The 19186-nt window shown below is 34.9% G+C and overlaps 1 protein-coding gene across 3 annotated transcripts in view; it reads right to left on the bottom strand.

Moving 5' to 3' along the window:
• The window catches only part of SERPINI1 (serpin family I member 1), an 88931-nt gene that overhangs the window by 16458 nt on the left and 53287 nt on the right, over positions 1 to 19186 (bottom strand). For all 3 annotated transcript variants that reach the window (XM_019024814.4, XM_019024815.3, XM_004037971.5), the window contains exons 3-6: positions 18563 to 18793; positions 16342 to 16536; positions 14284 to 14488; positions 1758 to 1855 (exon numbers count right to left, since the gene is read on the bottom strand). In XM_019024814.4, the coding sequence (XP_018880359.3) occupies positions 1758 to 1855; positions 14284 to 14488; positions 16342 to 16536; positions 18563 to 18793 (729 nt within the window). The remainder of the gene's footprint in view (positions 1 to 1757; positions 1856 to 14283; positions 14489 to 16341; positions 16537 to 18562; positions 18794 to 19186) is intronic.

The raw sequence follows: 19186 nt of genomic DNA, 5'->3' as shown, positions 1-19186 counted from the left end.
AAACATTTACTCAGGGAAAGCTCATTCCTCTTATGTGGACAGGAACATTTATATAGTAGACATTTGGAAAAGCTCTATTAGTGTTTAGGGCTGTAAGCTCTCTGAACGAGGGGTAGAAGTTGTACCAAATACATTAGTATCAACTCATTGCTAGAAGCTGAGTGCTGTTTAGAAAACAACACGTTCAATCCTAAATCTGGGAGGACAAAGGCTTTTTTTCATCACAGACACATTGAGAATTTCTCGAAAGCTATTAATACAACCCCCCCAAACTGTTTCTCTCTGACACACACCTACATGTATATGTGCAGATGCATTGTGTGCACACATTTATATGCAATTTCAAGGGTTGGAGGGCATCAGCTTCTCTGAATTCAGTCTATGGGCCCTCACACTCCAGGTTTAGAAGCTATAGTTTGTTCAGCTTGATTCTCTATAGGCTGCTGCTTCAGGCTAAGAAAACTAAATTCTCTCCTTTAACACAGGAACTGCTAAGGAATCTATCATCTCAGTGCTATTTGGAAATTTGGGTTAAATAATTTGCATATAAAGAGGCCTTACATGTTGAGTTTCTTTTATCTTAATATATATCTATCTTTATCTCATCAGAAAACAGATTGTATTTTTATTTTCTCTCTTCTAAGGAAATGATAAAAATAATCGTTATATAACTTATTTACTCAGTCTTAAATTCATTGTTGCCTTTTTTTGATGGAAAATTTCTTGGGGTTAGCTACTTAAAAATACTTCCAAAAGTATTTTACAAATTATAAATGCTTTAACATGGCTAATATTTTGTGATTTTTTTTACTCTGAAAAAAATAGGGTATTTGAATCAAATAATTCAATTGGATTTTTTTCTTGGGATATTTAAAATAAATTACTAGACACCCCAATGTGCCAGGTATACTTTGAAGTTACTTCTTTATAACCACTGTTTATTTATTTATTTATTATCATTACTATTTTTTGAGACAGAGTTTCGCTGTTGTTGCCCAGGCTGGAGTACAATGGCGCAATCTCGGCTCACTGCAACCTCTGCCTCCTGGGTTCAAGCAATTCTCCTGCCTCAGCCTCCCGAGTAGCTAGGATTACAGGCACCCACCACCATGTGTGGCTAATTTTTTGTATTTTTAGTAGAAATGGGGTTTCACTATGTTGGCCAGGTTGGTCTCGAACTCCTGACCTCAGGTGATTCCCCCCACCTCAGCCTCCCAAAGTACTAGGATTACAGGCATGAGCCACTATGCCCAGCCCACTGTTTATTTATTTTTTTATTAAAGAATTAGAACATGTTTATACCATCTCACTGGGTATTCTTTATTCTTTTAAAAAGGATCTTTGGTCTAGCTCTCATAGCAGTCACTCATTTATCCTCCCTTCTTTCTTTCTTACATGATTTACTACAATGGGACATATTGAGATAGTCAATCAACACATTTATTGATTATCTGTTTTACTATTCATCTATCTATTATGTCAGATGGGATGGGGAATTCAAAGATGTTTAAGACAGGTCTTCCGGAGAATATAATCTATTGTCAAAGATATGATATGAACCAGATAATATAAACTTAACGTTAAGACTATATCTATAGTTTTGCTTGTAGAGGTTAAATGTATTTCATGCTAGATTTATTTGGCAAGTGGTAACTATATTTTACCCCAGAACTCCATAGTAAATAGAGGATTTAATATCATCATTTAATAAAGCTCTTATGGAATAACATTTTTAAAAATTTGTGTTTATCTCTTACCAGAGAGGCCTGTCAAATTTGCATCTTTGATGAAAATTTCAGTTATTCCAAGAGCCTTCAAAACATCTTTTAAATCAGTTTCCTGTTCCACTGTGAACCTGGAGAACACACAGGGAGAAAAATATTTAGTTAGAGCATCTTGTTACCTGGAAAAAGAACAAAGTGTTAGCTATGTGGATATTTAAAGTCTGCTTTATGGAGAGTAAATTATGCTAAAACTGGCTTTTGACTGCAATTAGCATTTGATTGAACATGGAAAAATAGGTGACATCAAAGAGATTGACATAACAAAATAGAATTTAAACACATAAGTAGGAAAATATATGATATAGACACAAAACCATAATATATGGTACAACAAATGAGTTTTGAGATCAAGTATCATTACCATATGATTACTTAGTATCATAGTATTGAGTAAAACTTGTAAATGAGTAGCTTTCAAAATCCTTTGACCTAGTAGTAATATATTTGATTTTTTTTTAAGCTGGAGATGACTAATCATACATTTACCTCGGTTATTTCATTCTCTTCTTAGTATCCTGGTCAATATATATTCCTTTCCCTCTGCCACTATGCAACTCCCACCCACATCAATGCCATGGACAAGGTTAAATTAGACCCAAATTCTATTTTACAATAAATACATTTAGCATTTCAGCTCCCTACAACTCAGAGAAAGCAAAAATAAAACGCACTACATTAAAAAATGTATCTTTATGGTTATAGTGATCTCTAAAACATAAGCCTGTTCTCATGATATCATCACAAAAAAACTATTAATCAATGGAGAGTGAGTTAAATATTAAATCTTAAAAACCATGTGCTTTTACACTGAAGAATTTTTTTTTTTACTTTAAGTTCTGAGATACATGTACAAAAAATACAGGTTTGTTACATAGGTATACATGTGTCATGGTGGTTTGCTGTACCTATCAACCCATCATCTAAGTTTTAAGCTCCACATGCATTTAGGTATTTGTCCTAATGCTCTCCCTCCCTTTGCCCCCCCACCCCCTCAGACAGGCCCCAGTGTGAGATGTTCCCCTCCCTAAGTCTACATGTTCTCATTGTTCGACTCCTACTTATGAGTGAGAACATCCGGTGCTTGGTTTTCTGCTCCTGTGTTAGTTTGCTGAGGATGATGGTTTCCAGCTTCATCCATGTCCCTGCAAAGGAAATGAACTCATCCTTTTTTATGGCTTCACAGTATTTCATGGCATACATATGCCACATTTTCTTTATCCAGTCTATCACTGATGGACATTTGGGTTGCTTCCAAGTCTTTGCTATTGTAAATATGCTTCAATATACATACATGTGAATGTGTCTTTATAATATAATGATTTGTAATCCTTTGGGTATATACCCAGTAATGGGATTGCTGGGTCAAATGGTATTTCTGGTTTTAGAAAACAGCATGGTACTCCAAAACAGATATATAGACCAATGGAACAGAACAGAGACCTCAGAAATAGCACCACACATCTACAACCATCTGATCTTTGACAAACCTGACAAAAACAAGCAATGGGGAAAGGATTCCCTATTTAATAAATGGTGCTGCGAAAACTGACTAGCCATACGCAGAAAACAGAAACTAGACCCCTTCCTTAACACCTTATACAAAAATTAACTCAAGATGGATTAAAGACTTAAATGTAAAACCTAAAACCATAAAAATCCTAGAAGAAAACCTAGACAATACCATTCAGGACATAGGCATGGGCAAAGACTTCACGTCTAAAACATCAAAACCAATTGCAACAAAAGCCTAAATTGACAAATGGGATCTAACTAAACTAAAGAGCTTCTGCACAGCAAAAGAAACTACCATCAGAGTGAACAAGCAGCCTACAGAATGGGAGAAATTTTTGCAATCTATCCATCTGACAAGGTCTAATACCCAGAATCTACAAGGAACTTAAACAAATTTACTAGAAAAAACAACCTCATCAAAAAGTGGGCAAAGGATATGAACAGACATTTCTCAAAAGAAGACATTTATGCAGTCAACAAACATGAAGAAAAGCTCATCATCACTGGTCATTAGAGAAATGAAAACAAAAACCACAATGAGATACCATCTCACGCCAGTCGGAATGGTGATTATTAAAAAGTCAGGAAACAACAGATGCTAGCGAGTCTGTGGAGAAATAGGAACGCTTTTACACTGTTGGTGGAAGTGTAAATTAGTACACTTAAGAGTTTTTTTAAACAAAAGAATCATGGGTCTTTATTTTTGTTTTAATTGACCTTATGAATTATTATATATAAATGTGTATCAATTTCGAAAAAATAAAACATTATTTTAAAACAAAATGAAAATAAATATAGTGATCGTAAACAGAATATTAACTTAAAAAATAGTTTCCACAGCAAGCCATATTGGTCTTAATATGGACTCTTCCCCAAACTAATGAATTGTATCACCAAACTTTCTTGTGAAAGACATGGACCAAGCATGCCTACATCATGTAACATATTTTTGTGTGTGTGAGACAGGGTTTCACTCTGTCACCCAGGCTAGAGTGCAGCGGCATGATCACACCTCACTGCAGCCTCGAACCCCCAGGCTCAAGCAATTCTCCTGCCTCAGCCTCCCAAGTAGCTAGGACTACAGGTGCACATCACAGCACCTGGCTTTTATTTTTTGTTTTTAATTTGTTTGTGTAGATGTGGGTCTCACTTTATTGCTGAGGCTGGTCTTGAAATTCTGGTCTAAAGCAATCTTCCTGCCTCAGCCTCCTGAGTAGCTAGGACTACAGACATAAAACACCATGCCTGAAGAAATACATTTTTAAACAAGCAAAGGCATTTATTACTTTTATTTTAAAAGTGAAAACAACTGGTTAGAACAAAATGCTTCACTTTTTCTAAGATGTTGCCTCCTACTTAATACAGATTATAAATATAAAATTTTAGGCAATAGGTTGTTCTCTTAACAGAGATAAGTCCGTGATAGTCAACAAAAAGTTTCATTAGCATCATTTCTAATGTCTGGTTTTAAGGAAAATGAGAAGGAAATGATGGCAGTAAACAAAAGGAATGATTAGTGGAAAATAGTCTTAGCAGGTTCACAGTTACGGAAAAATATGATTGATAGATGAGTACACGTATATCAAACAAACTAAACTGAGTGCTAAATTTTATCTAAATTTTGCACTTTGACTTGATATTATTTATTTTGTTTTCTACCAAAAGCAGGTATTGATTGTGAAGTAGAATTGTTCTATGGTATCCATCTCAAAAAAGGGAATGAGTAAGAAAATACAGAATGTCTCAGACAATACATTCAATGGCTTAAAATGTTTATGTGTGTATGCGTTTGCTTATTGCTACTAGTTATTTTTGAACACTTATGTGGAGCTCAGTATATGCCAGAAACTTGCAAGAGTATAAAACAGATATTAATTTAAATATCGCCACAACCCTTGAAGCAGGTATTTTTGTTATTCTCAGGTAATAGAAAACACTGAGTAGCAGAAAGATGAAATAACCTGTATAACCAAGGTCATACAGTTAATAAGTAGCAGAGCAGGGCTATGGATCCAGGTGCTATTACAGTTGTCTTGATCCATTTAAAATAAGAAAGAGAAGGAAGATATTAGTAGGGGATTCTTTTTGCTTCTTAAAAGCAGCTTAGTTTGTTTCACACTCTAGTGATGAAACACTAGCTAGTCAGGTGATGATGAGTGACCGCTCCAGGCGAACTTCGGCAAGTTTCTTAATTTCTGAGGCTCAGTTTTGGCACAGGAAAATGGCAATAATAATACCTATTTCATAGTATTGTTGGAAAGATTAAATAAGGTTAGATCATAGGATGGTGCTAGCATGCAGGAGGCATGCAATGAGGAGTAGATACCATTAATATCATTTATTATATTGTAGTTACGTATAACATGTCACATTCTTATAGATGTTAGGGTGTCGTATGTTTGCATTCCAGTAGTAATTGGTGTAATTTGATTAAATAGCTATATTAATCCCTGCCACCTTAACTGTAAATCAGCCAAATCTATTGTCTTATTTATTTATTTTTATTATTATTATGCTTTAAGTTTTAGGGTACATGTGCACAATGTGCAGGTTAGTTACATATGTATACATGTGCCATGCTGGTGCACTGCACCCACTAACTTGTCATCTAGCATTAGGTATATCTCCCAATGCTATCCCTCCCCCTCCCCCCACCCTACAACAGTCCCCAGAGTGTGATGTTCCCCTTCCTGTGTCCATGTGTTCTCATTGTTCAATTCCCACCTATGAGTGAGAATATGCGGTGTTTGGTTTTTTGATCTTGCGATAGTTTACTGAGAATGATGATTTCCAAGTTCATCCATGTCCCTACAAAGGACATGAACTCATCATTTTTATGGCTGCATAGTATTCCATGGTGTATATGTGCCACATTTTCTTTATCCAGTCTATCATTGTTGGACATTTGGGTTGGTTCTAAGTCTTTGCTATTGTGAATAATGCCACAATAAACATACGTGTGCATGTGTCTTTATAGCAGCATGATTTATAGTCCTTTGGGTATATACCCAGTAATGGGATGGCTGGGTCAAATGGTATTTCTAGTTCTAGATCCCTGAGGAATCGCCACACTGACTTCCACAATGGTTGAACTAGTTTACAGTCCCACCAACAGTGTAAAAGTGTTCCTATTTCTCCACATCCTCTCCGGCACCTGTTGTTTCCTGACTTTTTAATGATTGCCATTCTAACTGGTGTGAGATGGTATCTCATTGTGGTTTTGATTTGCATTTCTCTGATAGCCAGTGATGGTGAGCATTTTTTCATGTGTTTTTTGGCTGCATAAATGTCTTCTTTTGAGAAGTGTCTGTTCATGTCCTTTGCCCACTTTTTGATGGGGTTGTTTGTTTTTTTCTTGTAAATTTGTTTGAGTTCATTGTAGATTCTGGATATTAGCCCTTTGTCAGATGAGTAGGTTGCAAAAATTTTCTCCCATTTTGTAGGTTGCCTGTTCACTCTGATGGTAGTTTGTTTTGCTGTGCAGAAGCTCTTTAGTTTAATTAGATCCCATTTGTCAATTTTGTCTTTTGTTGCCATTGCTTTTGGTGTTTTAGACATGAAGTCCTTGCCCATGCCTATGTCCCGAATGGTAATGCCTAGGTTTTCTTCTAGGGTTTTTATGGTTTTAGGTCTAACGTTTAAGTCTTTAATCCATCTTGAATTGATTTTTGTATAAGGGGTAAGGAAGGGATCCAGTTTCAGCTTTCTACATATGGCTAGCCAGTTTTCCCAGCACCATTTATTAAATAGGGAATCCTTTCCCCATTGCTTGTTTTTCTCAGGTTTGTCAAAGATCAGATAGTTGTAGATATGCGGCGTTATTTCTGAGGGCTCTGTTCTGTTCCAATATTTGCAATATCTAGCATAAGCAAACCACATAGGTTGCAAATGAAATAAAATCTAGGTGTTTGTAAGACCTTGTTCAAAGTTGAAGATAGGGAGTAAATAATCTCCAGTTGTCCATTCCTTGACTTTTTTAAAAAGCAAACTATTGAAAAATACTGATTATTTATTATTTCTTTCCTCTTAATAAAAGATAATATTAATATAAATAATCGTTATCTCCCATATATTGAGCGCTTACTATGTTTCAGGCACTATGCAAATCCTTTTATGAATAATATATTATTTAGTGATTTCTATGATGCTCTCGAACAACCCTATGAGATAAGTGTCATTATTTCCTGGCTGCAGAAGGCTAAACTGAAGCTTAAAAGAGCTAAGCAACAAGCAACTTTCTCTAATCACACAGATAATAGGTGGTAGAATGAGGATATGAATGGAGGTCTTTCTGACAGTAAAGCCCCCGCATCACTAATCACTATAATTCCAACAACAACTTTTAAAAATTAAAAAAAACATTAGAAGTAGATTTTACATTTCATAAATTATAAACATTAAAAGCCATGACACTGCTTTTATAAAGCCAAAGGGCATGCCTATTTTAATAAAGGCATACAATGTAATTTCTGCATTTGCAACTTTCTACCTGAGTAAGTTGAAGAGCCATATGGAGGGTAGAGGTTTGAAGACCTGCAGAACAAGTGTTAGAAAATAACAAATATATCCTAGGTAGGAGACTATAACACATATAAGGATTAAAAACCCAATCATACCCTTTGTAGAAAAATCTAATGAAAAGCACTCATGTTAAAAAACAAAATCAGGGCCGGGTGCGGTGGCCCATGCCTGTAATCCCAGCACTTTGGGAGGCTGAGGCAGGTGGACCACCTGAGGTCAGGAGTTCGAGACCAGCCTGGCCAATATGGCAAAAACCCATCTCTACTAAAAACCCAAAAATCAGCTGGACATGGTGGCGCATGCCTGTAATCCCAGCTACTTAGGAGGCTGAGGCAGGAGAATGGCTTTTGAACCTGGGAGGTGGAGGTTGCAGTGCTCTTGCAGAGCCAAGATCATGCCATTGCATTCCAGCCTGGGTGACAGAGTGAGATTCTGTCTAAAAGAAAAACAAAACAAAATAAAACAAAACAAAACAACAACAACAACAACAAAAAAGCAGACAACTTATGTAGTTTTCTTTACAAACATGAAACTAAAATGCTTTATTAATAGGCAATTATTTCAAAATATCAGGATAGTTTCTGGTTACAAAATAGAGACTCACTTCACATCCTTTGATGTCCAACACTCTGATCACAAATGACAAATCTGAGACTACAAAGCCAGAGAAGACTGATACTACATACAGCAAGGTACATCTGCTTCCAAGTATTAAAGTATTTGATGCTGACTTTAGAAAAATCTTTTTATATCTAAGCTATATCAGTAAAGACTAAAAAGGAAGCATATACACTGAAGAGGAGAAAACTCAAAAGAATCAAGTTTAAAAAACTCAATTTAGAGAGAAGTATATATAAAGCTACCTATAAGATTAACACAGTGTAAATACCAGGACTTAAAATGTACACTAAACAAACTACAATAATATTAATAATAGGTAATAATTACATAATGCTTACGCTGTAGCAGATTTTATACTTAAGTGCTTTTTGGGTGTTTTACATAAATATTTTATATATGAAACAAACTATTTTTGCTACCATGGATAAATGGAAGGATCTGGCAATCTTATTTAAATCTTAGAGATGTACAACTATGTATATAAATCTTGTGGTATTTCATTGGATTTGGTAATGGGTACAGCAATCTTACCTTTTCTTGAATAGATTCTTATAGTTTGGATAAAGATACAATTTCAATTCAGCATCTAATTTCTGTAGAACTTACTGTTAAGGGGGAAAAAACTGCTAAAATACAAAAGCAATTTCTTCTACACGACCCTCCCCTGCAAATACCCTCCCCTTTACCTCTTAAAGACAGCATTTTATATATTTTTATTATTTTGATAATAATCTATAAGAAACTTAAATTTACAAGAAAAAATACCCATCAAAAAGTGGGCAAAGGATATGAACAGACACTTCTCAAAAGAAGACATTTATGTGGCCAACAAACATATGAAAAAAAGCTCATCATCACTGGTCATTAGAGAAATGCAAATCAAAAGCACAATGAGATACCACCATCTCATGCCAGTTAGAATGGCGATCATTAAAGTCAGGAAACAACAGGTGCTGGAGAGAATGTGGAGAAATAGGAATGCTTTTACACTGTTGGTGGGAGCGTAAATTAGTTCAACCATTGTGGAAGACAGTGTGGCAATTCCTCAAGGATCTAGAACCAGAAATACCATTTGACCCAGCAATCCCATTACTGGGTATATACCCAAAGGATTATAAATCATTCTACTATAAAGACACACACACACGTATGTTTATTGCAGCACTATTCACAATAGCAAAGACTTGGAACCAACCCAAATGTCCGTCAGTGATAGACTGGATAAAGAAAATGTGGCACATATATACCATGGAATATTATGCAGCCATAAAAAAGAATGAGTTCACGTCCTTTGCAGGGACATGGATGAAGCTGGAAACCATCATCCTCAGCAAACTAACACAGGAACAGAAAACCAAACACCGCATGTTGTCACTCACAAGTGGGAGTTGAACAATAAGAACGCATGGACACAAGGAAGGGAACATCACACACCGGGGCCTGTTGGAGGGTTGGGGGCTTGGGGAGGGACAGCATTAGAAGAAATACCTAATGTAGATGATGGGTTGATGGGTGCAGCAAACCACCATGGCACGTGTATACCTATGTAACAAACCTGCATGTTCTGCACATGTATCCCAGAACTTGAAGTATAAAGAGAAAGCTCAAAAAATATATATAAAGGCATTTTAATATGAAAAAATAAAAAGCTAATAAAACCTTTTATTTTAGATTCAAGGGATACGTATGTAGGTTTGTTACATGGGTATATTGCATATTGCTGAGGTTTAGGATACAAATGATCCTGTCACCCAGATAGTGAGCATAGCACCCAATAGTTTTTCGACCCTTGCCCCCTTTCCGTCTTCCCTCCTCTAGTCATCCTCAGTGCCTGTCACTGCCATCTTTATGTCCATGAGTACCCAACATTTAGCTCCCACTTATAAGTGAGAAAATGCAGTATTTGGTTTTCAAGGGCAGTGTTTGAAAGCTGTTTGTATAAATTCTAGCAAAATAGAAAGTAAAAGTACCTGTCAAGCAGGACAAGAATGTGGTCAAAATACAGAAATGCAAGTTGCATTTTCAGAGTAGTATCTCTCTGTGGATAAAACTATGCAAACCATTAAAATTGACACTTGAGTAAACACAGAGTATAGATATGAAAAACATTTTTACCTTTGCTAAAAATGGGTCACATAAATCATTGCCATTATCAAACATTTAGTGGATCCTAATGCTGTAAAATGGAGAAAGTGGAGAGTTTCACATTGATTATTGTAACATATAAGTATCTGAAAAGAGCCATTCTGTTAAAAGGGGAATCCAGAGTTATTTATTTTGCTATTTAGCCTCCCTATCTATGCATTAGCCATGTACAGGGAGAATTTATGGAACTCCTGGAAAAATTGATACATGATAATTACCTGTGCCTAATTTAGTACAGGCATTAATATGAGCAAGACAGCCAAACTATTTCATAATTGAAGAGTATCTCTTAGGAAATGAAAATTTAATTTTCTTCTGCTGCCACATTCAGTTTCTCAGTGGACAGGACCTAGAGGCCACATTTTCTAGTGAATATGGTTGAATTAGAATGTATAATATTTAGTAAGCATTCATTTAGAATTCTGTTAATATACTCCTAAATAACTTTGCATCCTCATAGAATTGGAGCATTTGGAAGCATTGCACTTAATTCATGGATTTAATAAGAGAAGCATTAACACTGTACTGAATTTCTCATTTTATCAAAAAGAATTCTTCATAAAATGCAAGAAAAAATACAAAATTAATTGTGAAAGGTCATTAGATGAGGGCCAACATAGACTAAATGTTTTATAACCTTAGGCCTGATTTACATAGTAATTTAAATTTAATCATTCATGTTCAAAAGTAAATTGTTCTTTGGAATTAAGGTACATTGTTTATATATTTAGTATATAAATGTCAATTATCATACATAAAAAAATGCTTGGTAGGTATTCATTAACTACCTCTCCTTAAGAATAGACTTATAATGGAATATTTCTATATATATGTATTGTCATGGAAAGTTATGCATGCTAAATATCTTAGCCAAAAGGATTTGGGTTATGACTGCCTTGACTTTTGTATATAGACAAGAAAATATGTGGCTATATATAGCCATATGCAGAAAATTGAAACTGGATCCCTTCCTTACACCTTGTACAAAAGTTAACTTAAGATGGATTAAAGACTTAAATGTAAAACCAAAAACTATAAAAACCCTAGAAGGAAACCTAGGCAATACCATTCAGGACACAGACACAGGCAAAGACTTCATGAGAAAAACATCAAAAGCGATTGCAACAAAAGCAAAACTTAACAAATGGGATTTAATTAAATTAAAGAGCTTCTGCACAGCAATGAAACTATCATCAGAGTGAACAGAAAACCTACAGAAAGGGAGGAAATTTTTCCAATCTATCCATCTGACAAAGGTCTAATATCCAGAATCTATAAGAAACTTAGACAAATTTACAAGGAGTAAACAATCGCATTAAAAAGTAGGCAAATGGCATGAACAACACGACTCAAAAGAAGACATGTATGCAGCCAACAAACATGAAAAACAGCTCAACATCACTGATCATTAGAGAAATTCAAATCAAAACCACAGTGAGATACCATCTCACGCCAGTCAGAATGGCAATTATTAAAAAGTCAAGAAACAACAGATGCTGGCAAGGCTGTGGAAAAAAAGGAACTTTTTTACACTGTTGGTGGAAATGTAAATTAGTTCAACCATTGTGGAAGACAGTGACTCCTCAAAGATCTAGAACCAGAAATCCCATTTGACCCAGCAATCCCATTACTGGGTATATACCCAAAGGATTACAAATCATTCTATTATAAAGATACATGCACACATATGTTCATTGCAGCACTATTCACAATAGCAAAGACATGGAATCAACCCAAAATGCCATGCCCATCAAGGACAGACCAGATAAAAAAAATGTTGTACATATACACCATGGAATACTATGCAGCCATAAAAAGGATTGAGATCATGCCCTTTGCAGGGACATGGATGGAGCTGGGAGCTATTATCTTCAGCAAACTGACACAGGAACAGAAAACCAAACAGTGCATGTTCTCACTTATAAGTGGGAGCTGAACAATTAGAACACATGGACACAGGGAGGGGAACAACACACACTGGGGCCTGTCAGGGGGTTGCGGGGAGGGAGAGTATCAGGATAAATAGCTAACGCATGCAAGGCTTAATACCTAGGTGATGAGTTGATAGGTGCAGCAAACTACCATGGCACACATTTAACTATGTAACAAACCTGCACATTCTGCACATATATACCAGACCTTAAAATAAAATAAAATATAAAAAATAGAAAATATATGGCTACATATTATTTATAGTTATATATTATGAATATATAACATGACATGCTAGATAATAAATTATGACATAACATAATATTCCATATTATGAATATATTATAAAACAATTTTCCAGGCAAAAACTCCATAGTTCCAAATAGATCTCCTTCACTTACATAACAAACTATCAGCTAAGTTTTTAGAAACATTGATATTTACATAAAATATAATCCTTAAATGATAATTCCTAAAATTAGAATAAATATGAATGGGTTAATCAGTTATTAATAATTCATCTTTAATACTAATAACTTATTTATCACCTTAATGCTCACAGTAATTAATCATACTTGAACAATTTTCTTAATATGGAATGTGTTTTAACTGTACTTTCACATACATACATACATATATATTTAATCTGTTTTTATTGATATGTCTTGTTTTCTAGACCAAAATTTACATAGTATGCTAATAAACATGTTCTACGTGTTTACTGGCCTAGTTTTCCTACTAGGTTTTAAGGTATTCAAGGATAGAATAAACATTTTCAGTTCAGTTTCATTTTGTAAACACTTACTGTGTTCTTTCTACAGGAAGGAAAACTGGCTCTACCCTAGAACTTACAGAAAGAAAACTAGCCCTACAAAAAGATAATGTTATTATGGGATGGTAACAAGTAATAACAGAAACGTGTATAAGTGAAGCAAAAATGAGGGTAACTTGCTCCAGGTAGTTCATGGGAGGCTTCAGAGAAGAACTGGTTCTAGACGTGTACCCTGAAGGCTAAGCAACACTATCTTGGGAAAGAAATATGAGGAGGGCAGTTTAGGCCAATGCAAGAACATAAGTGGAGATTCAGAGACATGAAAAGAGCATGATGTACATGGCATAATCACAATTACATGGACAGAACATGCTACAACATGCTTGATGTGGTGAGTGGCCAGAAATGGGGTTGAGAAGGGGACGGCATTCAGGACATCAAAGGCATTGTGTGCATCTTATTCTTTTAGCCACAGGGAGAATTTTGAGCAGAGTTCCATCTTCCTGCTAATTTATGGTTGCATCTCAGCACCTAGCACAGTGACTTGCTTGCAGTTCTTCTAGCAATGTCAGAGATTGTTTCCTCTCCAGTCATAATCAATCTTAAGTGTTAATAAAATACAGAAGACTGTCAATGCAAATGATATTCAGACAAAACAGATAGATAAATTTTCTAAAACAAAGACAAGAACACTGAATTATATCTGAAACTAGGTCTTGATGAATAGCACCGAATGAACCAATAAGTGAGCATGTGTCTACGGGAAGGACCACATGAGTATGAAAGAAATGACTATGAAAGAATACTAAAAAGAAGAAAATCAAAGAAGAAGGAGAAGGAGAAAGAGAAGGAGAAGAAAGAGGAGAAGAACAAGAATAAGAAGAGAGTGGCACAAGAATTATAATTCGAAAGCAATTTGAAGAGTTTTTCTGGGTCAGATTTTCATTGATAGCCCATCGTCCATGCTGTGGGATGGGTGACACAGGAACCTCATACCTGGGCAGGTATACTTCTACTTTTTGCTTCTTCACAGAGTTTGCCCATTCTTCAATCAGCTGTGCTTTGACTAATGGCTCCAGAGTAGCAAGAGGAACTTCCTGTCTGGACAGCACCAGCATCATGCTTATTTCATCTCCTTCATATGGTATTTCTAGGACTTGGTAGATACCACCAGCTTCATTGGAGCCATCACTAAATTCCCCTAAAAAGAAAATAAAGGCCATAAAAGATGCCTATCAAAGCTTAAAAAAGGCTGGGGGCAAGAGATGAAAGACTACATATTTGGTACAGTGTACACTGCTCAGGTACTTGGGCAACAAAATCTCACAAATCACCACTAAAGAAGTTTTTCAGGTAACCAAAAACACTTGTTCCCCAAAAGTACTGAAATAAAATCTAAAAAAATAAAAATAAATAAAAAGGTTTAAATTTGTTATATATGTTTCTTCCCAAATAGTATATAGAATATAAAGAAATTCAAGCATCTGATAAAAAGCAGGTTTATTTGAAAATAGGCCCTAAAATTCAAATAAGTTCACAGCCCTGTATAATTTATTTTATTTTAGAATCCACAGAATTATTTCACATTTATAATAACATGTATTCAAGACTTGCTTTTTATTTTTAAATGAGATAATTCAATATATCTGAAGCGTAGCATTAGAAACAACGAAAAGCCCTGGTTAGAAAAATAAAGCCTTGGCTCCAAGTTGACTGTAAAGCACATTGATCAATATTCACCTGATTTTTAAGAAGGGAAAATTTGACCATTTAATACCTGGCACTTTATTATCACAAAAACTACAAGTTTTAAAGCAAAGTTTGCAGAGTCAAAATGAAATCTAAGCATTGTATAATATTTAGCTATTATATTTGTGAATATTGATATCTCCAAATTAGGTAATTAGGTAAATGAGGCAATTGGCTTTGTACTCTATGAACTTAGCCAAATTAACACACACACACACACACACACACACACACACACACACACACACACATACATATGGTCAAAATGAACTATATATACATATACACAGTATATACGGTTTTATCTACATATAAAACCTGTATGTATATAATTTTAGAGACAGGGTCTTGCTCTGCCACCTAAGCTGGAGTGTGGTGGTGTGATCATAGCTCACTGCAGCCTCGAACTCTTGGGCTCAAGTGATCTTCCTCCTTCAGCCTCCCAAGTAGCTAGGACTATAGGTATGTACCATTATGCCTAGCTAATTAAATATATATATATATATATATATATTTGTAGAGACAGGGTCTTGCTGTGTTGCCCAAGCTAGTCTGAACTCCTGGCTTCAAGGAATCCTCCTACCTCTGTCTCTCAAAGTACTGGGATTACAGGCATGAGCCACAGCAGCTGGCCTGTACTGTGCTTTTAATAGAATAAAACTACTAGTACTAACATATACCTGGCTAAAAATTACCTTTCTGATTATGACTTAACAAATTATTACAAGTCAATATAGTGGATAAAAAGGACTAATACCCTAAACTTCTGAAGAGTCCAATAAAACACCTTTGAAAATAATGCCAAAGATATTGAATTATATTAAAAATTATAGGCTCTCAATAAATTAAAGCATAAACAAACAATTATGTTTGGCCATACATACACAGGTCTAAAATCAAATTTTTTTAAAAGTCCTTGTATAAGAAGAATGTTTGTAATTTAAAAAGTGGTGCAGAGCCCACATCAAGTGCTTCGTGGAACATATGGTTCACTAAAACCCATCCTAAACCCAATGAGTTTTTGGAGTAAATCAGAACATTCTCACACAATGTCAGGTATTTTCAGATGAATAAAGCTACTCTGCAGGTGTGGTTGACTTATAAATTTGAAAACACAATGGAAACCATCAATGAATATAATATTTACTCAGACACTAATTAGAGGGTTTTTAAAATGGAGCCAAAAAATTGAATTGTAGCCCAAATTAGATTGACAACGAGTTTGAATATGAATGCTTCATGTTTTTCTTAGAAATGTGTTGATATTCTGCAAGAAGAGAAAAATAAAAGCAAAAAATGTCTTACCATAATAAAATTCTCCTTGCTGATACATCATTGGAATTTGGACTTCACTTTCATCATCTTTAGTGAAAGAAAAGGTTCTAGTATTTTCAGGCCTAAACTGTGACTTCCAGTTCCCCTTGAAATAGACAGCATTAATGAGGGCCAGATAAGTGGCAGCATCAAAATCCCTTGGGGATACCAAATCTTTCACCAGATCTATTTAGGAAAAAATGAATAGATAAAAATTCATGTTAAACTGGAAGATTAAGGGGGACCAGAAGATTTTCAAATCACCATCTGATAGAGTGGTCCAGAGAAACTGTACACCAAATTTACAATGCAAATAAAAAGTATCTTACTTTCAAAGGGAAAAGAGTTACACACACACACACACACACTACATATATATATGTGTATGTATTTATATGTGTGTGTGTGTGTATATATATACACATATATGTGTATATATATACACACACACACACACACACATATATATATATATATATATATATAAAAGAAATCAAGGGCATTCAAAACACCCGTATCACCTGAAATAATACTAGTAGCTTCCTGATACACAAACTACAGAACCACATACAATATAAGCTTAGACTTCATCACTTTCTAGTTGCAATGATGCATGTAAAACTCTTAACACAGAGTAAACACTCAATAAATGCTTCAAAGTTTATTCTGTTTTTTGTTTGTTTGTTTGTTTTACAAACAGTCTCTCTGTGTCACCTAGGCTGGAGTGCAATGGTATGATCTCTGCTCACTGCAAACTCTGTCTCCTGGGTTCAAGTGATTCTCATGCCTCAGCCTCCTGAATAGCTGGAATTACAGGTGTGTGCCACCACACCTGGCTAATTTCTGTATTTTTAGAAGAGATGGGGTCTCACCATGTCAGCCAGGCTGGTCACAAACTCCTAGCCTCAAGTGATCCACTCCACTTGGCCTCCCAGAGTGCTGGGATTACACGGCATGAGCCACCGCGCCCAGTCCTAAGTTTATTCTTGAACAACGTACCTGATTAAATTATCAATTTCAAATTCTTCCCTGTGTATACTGGACATCATTCTGCCAATATACCAATTGCTTTTGGGTAGGTGAAAACAGATGAATGAAAGCCAGTTTAAATCATGATGCATTAGTGTTTATCATCTGAAATATTCCTTTCCAAATCTATTTTAAAGGATATTGGGTCTTTGCTGTTTGCTAAACGTGTCTAAAGGAGTTTGAAAACAAATGGGTTTTAATAGTTGAATCTACTTCATATGCATTATCACCCTTGATTTATTCTTTGACTATTAAAAGACTACATTTAAGTTTCTTTTATTGTCATCTTTTTTTAATCTCATAGATAAAAAACATACGACAAAAATTTGCTCTGTATTCTCTCATTGTATTAATCATGGCACTTCTTAAGGTAAAAGATGCCTACATCTTGGAGATTAAGGGATATTGAGTATCTGCTCAGGGTTATTTTTGTTGTTGTTCCAACATAAAGTTCAAGATTAACATGATTCGGGTAGCTTTGAAAATATGGCTTCATTTAATGAACAGCTATAAAAATTTACTTTTAATTTAGTCTCAATTTTTGGACTGTGATTTCGATTATTTTGCTGGTAAAATTGGAAAATAAAATGCTAAAATATGAAACATTTGGAAACCCTAAATACATTTAAAAAATATAAAATAGCAATAAAATTTTGAATGAATGCGTCTCATTCTAATTCCTCTCCATTTTGGGGGGCTTAAAATAAGCTGCTCTTTTGAAAATGAATCATATACAAATGTTTTAAATTACCAATGAAGTTCTTTGGTTCAAAAGCCAACAAACATGTATAAACTCTGATTTTTAACTCTTTTTTACTCTATTTTAATCACATTGTTATAAGAGCCAACTGCCATTCTATCTAGTAACTAATTTATTAAATAGGACAAGCAAAATTTCATAAAGTGGTTAAGATTACAGAGGAAACCCATCAATCAGAGAGTACAGATTTCAGATTATCACTGCCAAATTCTATATATGCCAAAAGATTTAACTTCTTTCTCAAATGTTCATTCATAACAATGTTTCTCAAATAGGCCATAATCTATACAAAATAATTATTAGATACCCAACTAAATGCTCTCAAACATTCAAAATGCAAAAGGAACAAGGAGGAAATACTTTCAGAAGTTAAAGACAGTTAAAACTAAGCTACTAGAGGAAGAAAGGAACCAAGTGACATACTGTTTGTGTTATTCTCCACCCACTTATTGATGTAGTTGGCCACAGCTACATTTTGACTGAAGTCCACATGATTTACTTCTGCATTAAAATATTTTTTCATCATTTGCAAAAACTCCTCATTGACATGAAATCCATTTTGCACAAACAAGGAATTGGCAATTTTCATCACATACTGGCTCTCTTTAGCAGTTACCATGTTTGAAAACTCCTTCAAGAAAGAAAATTCTTCACCTGAAAGATGAGAAAGGATAAGTTTATTTGTAGAACAAACACGGTGAAATGTCAAGGAGAGTGGAGGAGCATTAAAGCACAACAAGGGAGATTAACCGAACAGGCACCTGGGGGAAAAGTGCCAGGCTTTCCCCCACATTGATAAGGTCCAATACTTGTACTATTTCTAGATGTTCAAATTAACTTTTTGCAAGTTAGTATCATCTACTGATATTATTTTTTATTTCATTGTTATTTTGCTACAATCTATAGAGACTGTTTTCTTCCAAATTACTAGGTTACTTTGATGAAATTAAACTTCTTTTATACTATTAGAAAAAAGTACCTAGTTTAAAATTCAAGACCATCCTTTACATTTTACTCAGTAGACCTTTTAATTTTAAAACTAGAAAA

This window comes from Gorilla gorilla, chromosome 2 (assembly GCF_029281585.2).
Source record: "Gorilla gorilla gorilla isolate KB3781 chromosome 2, NHGRI_mGorGor1-v2.1_pri, whole genome shotgun sequence".
NCBI lineage: Eukaryota > Metazoa > Chordata > Mammalia > Primates > Hominidae > Gorilla > Gorilla gorilla.
The sequence above is the reverse complement of the archived record's forward strand: the minus strand, read 5'-3'. Positions and strand labels throughout refer to the sequence as shown.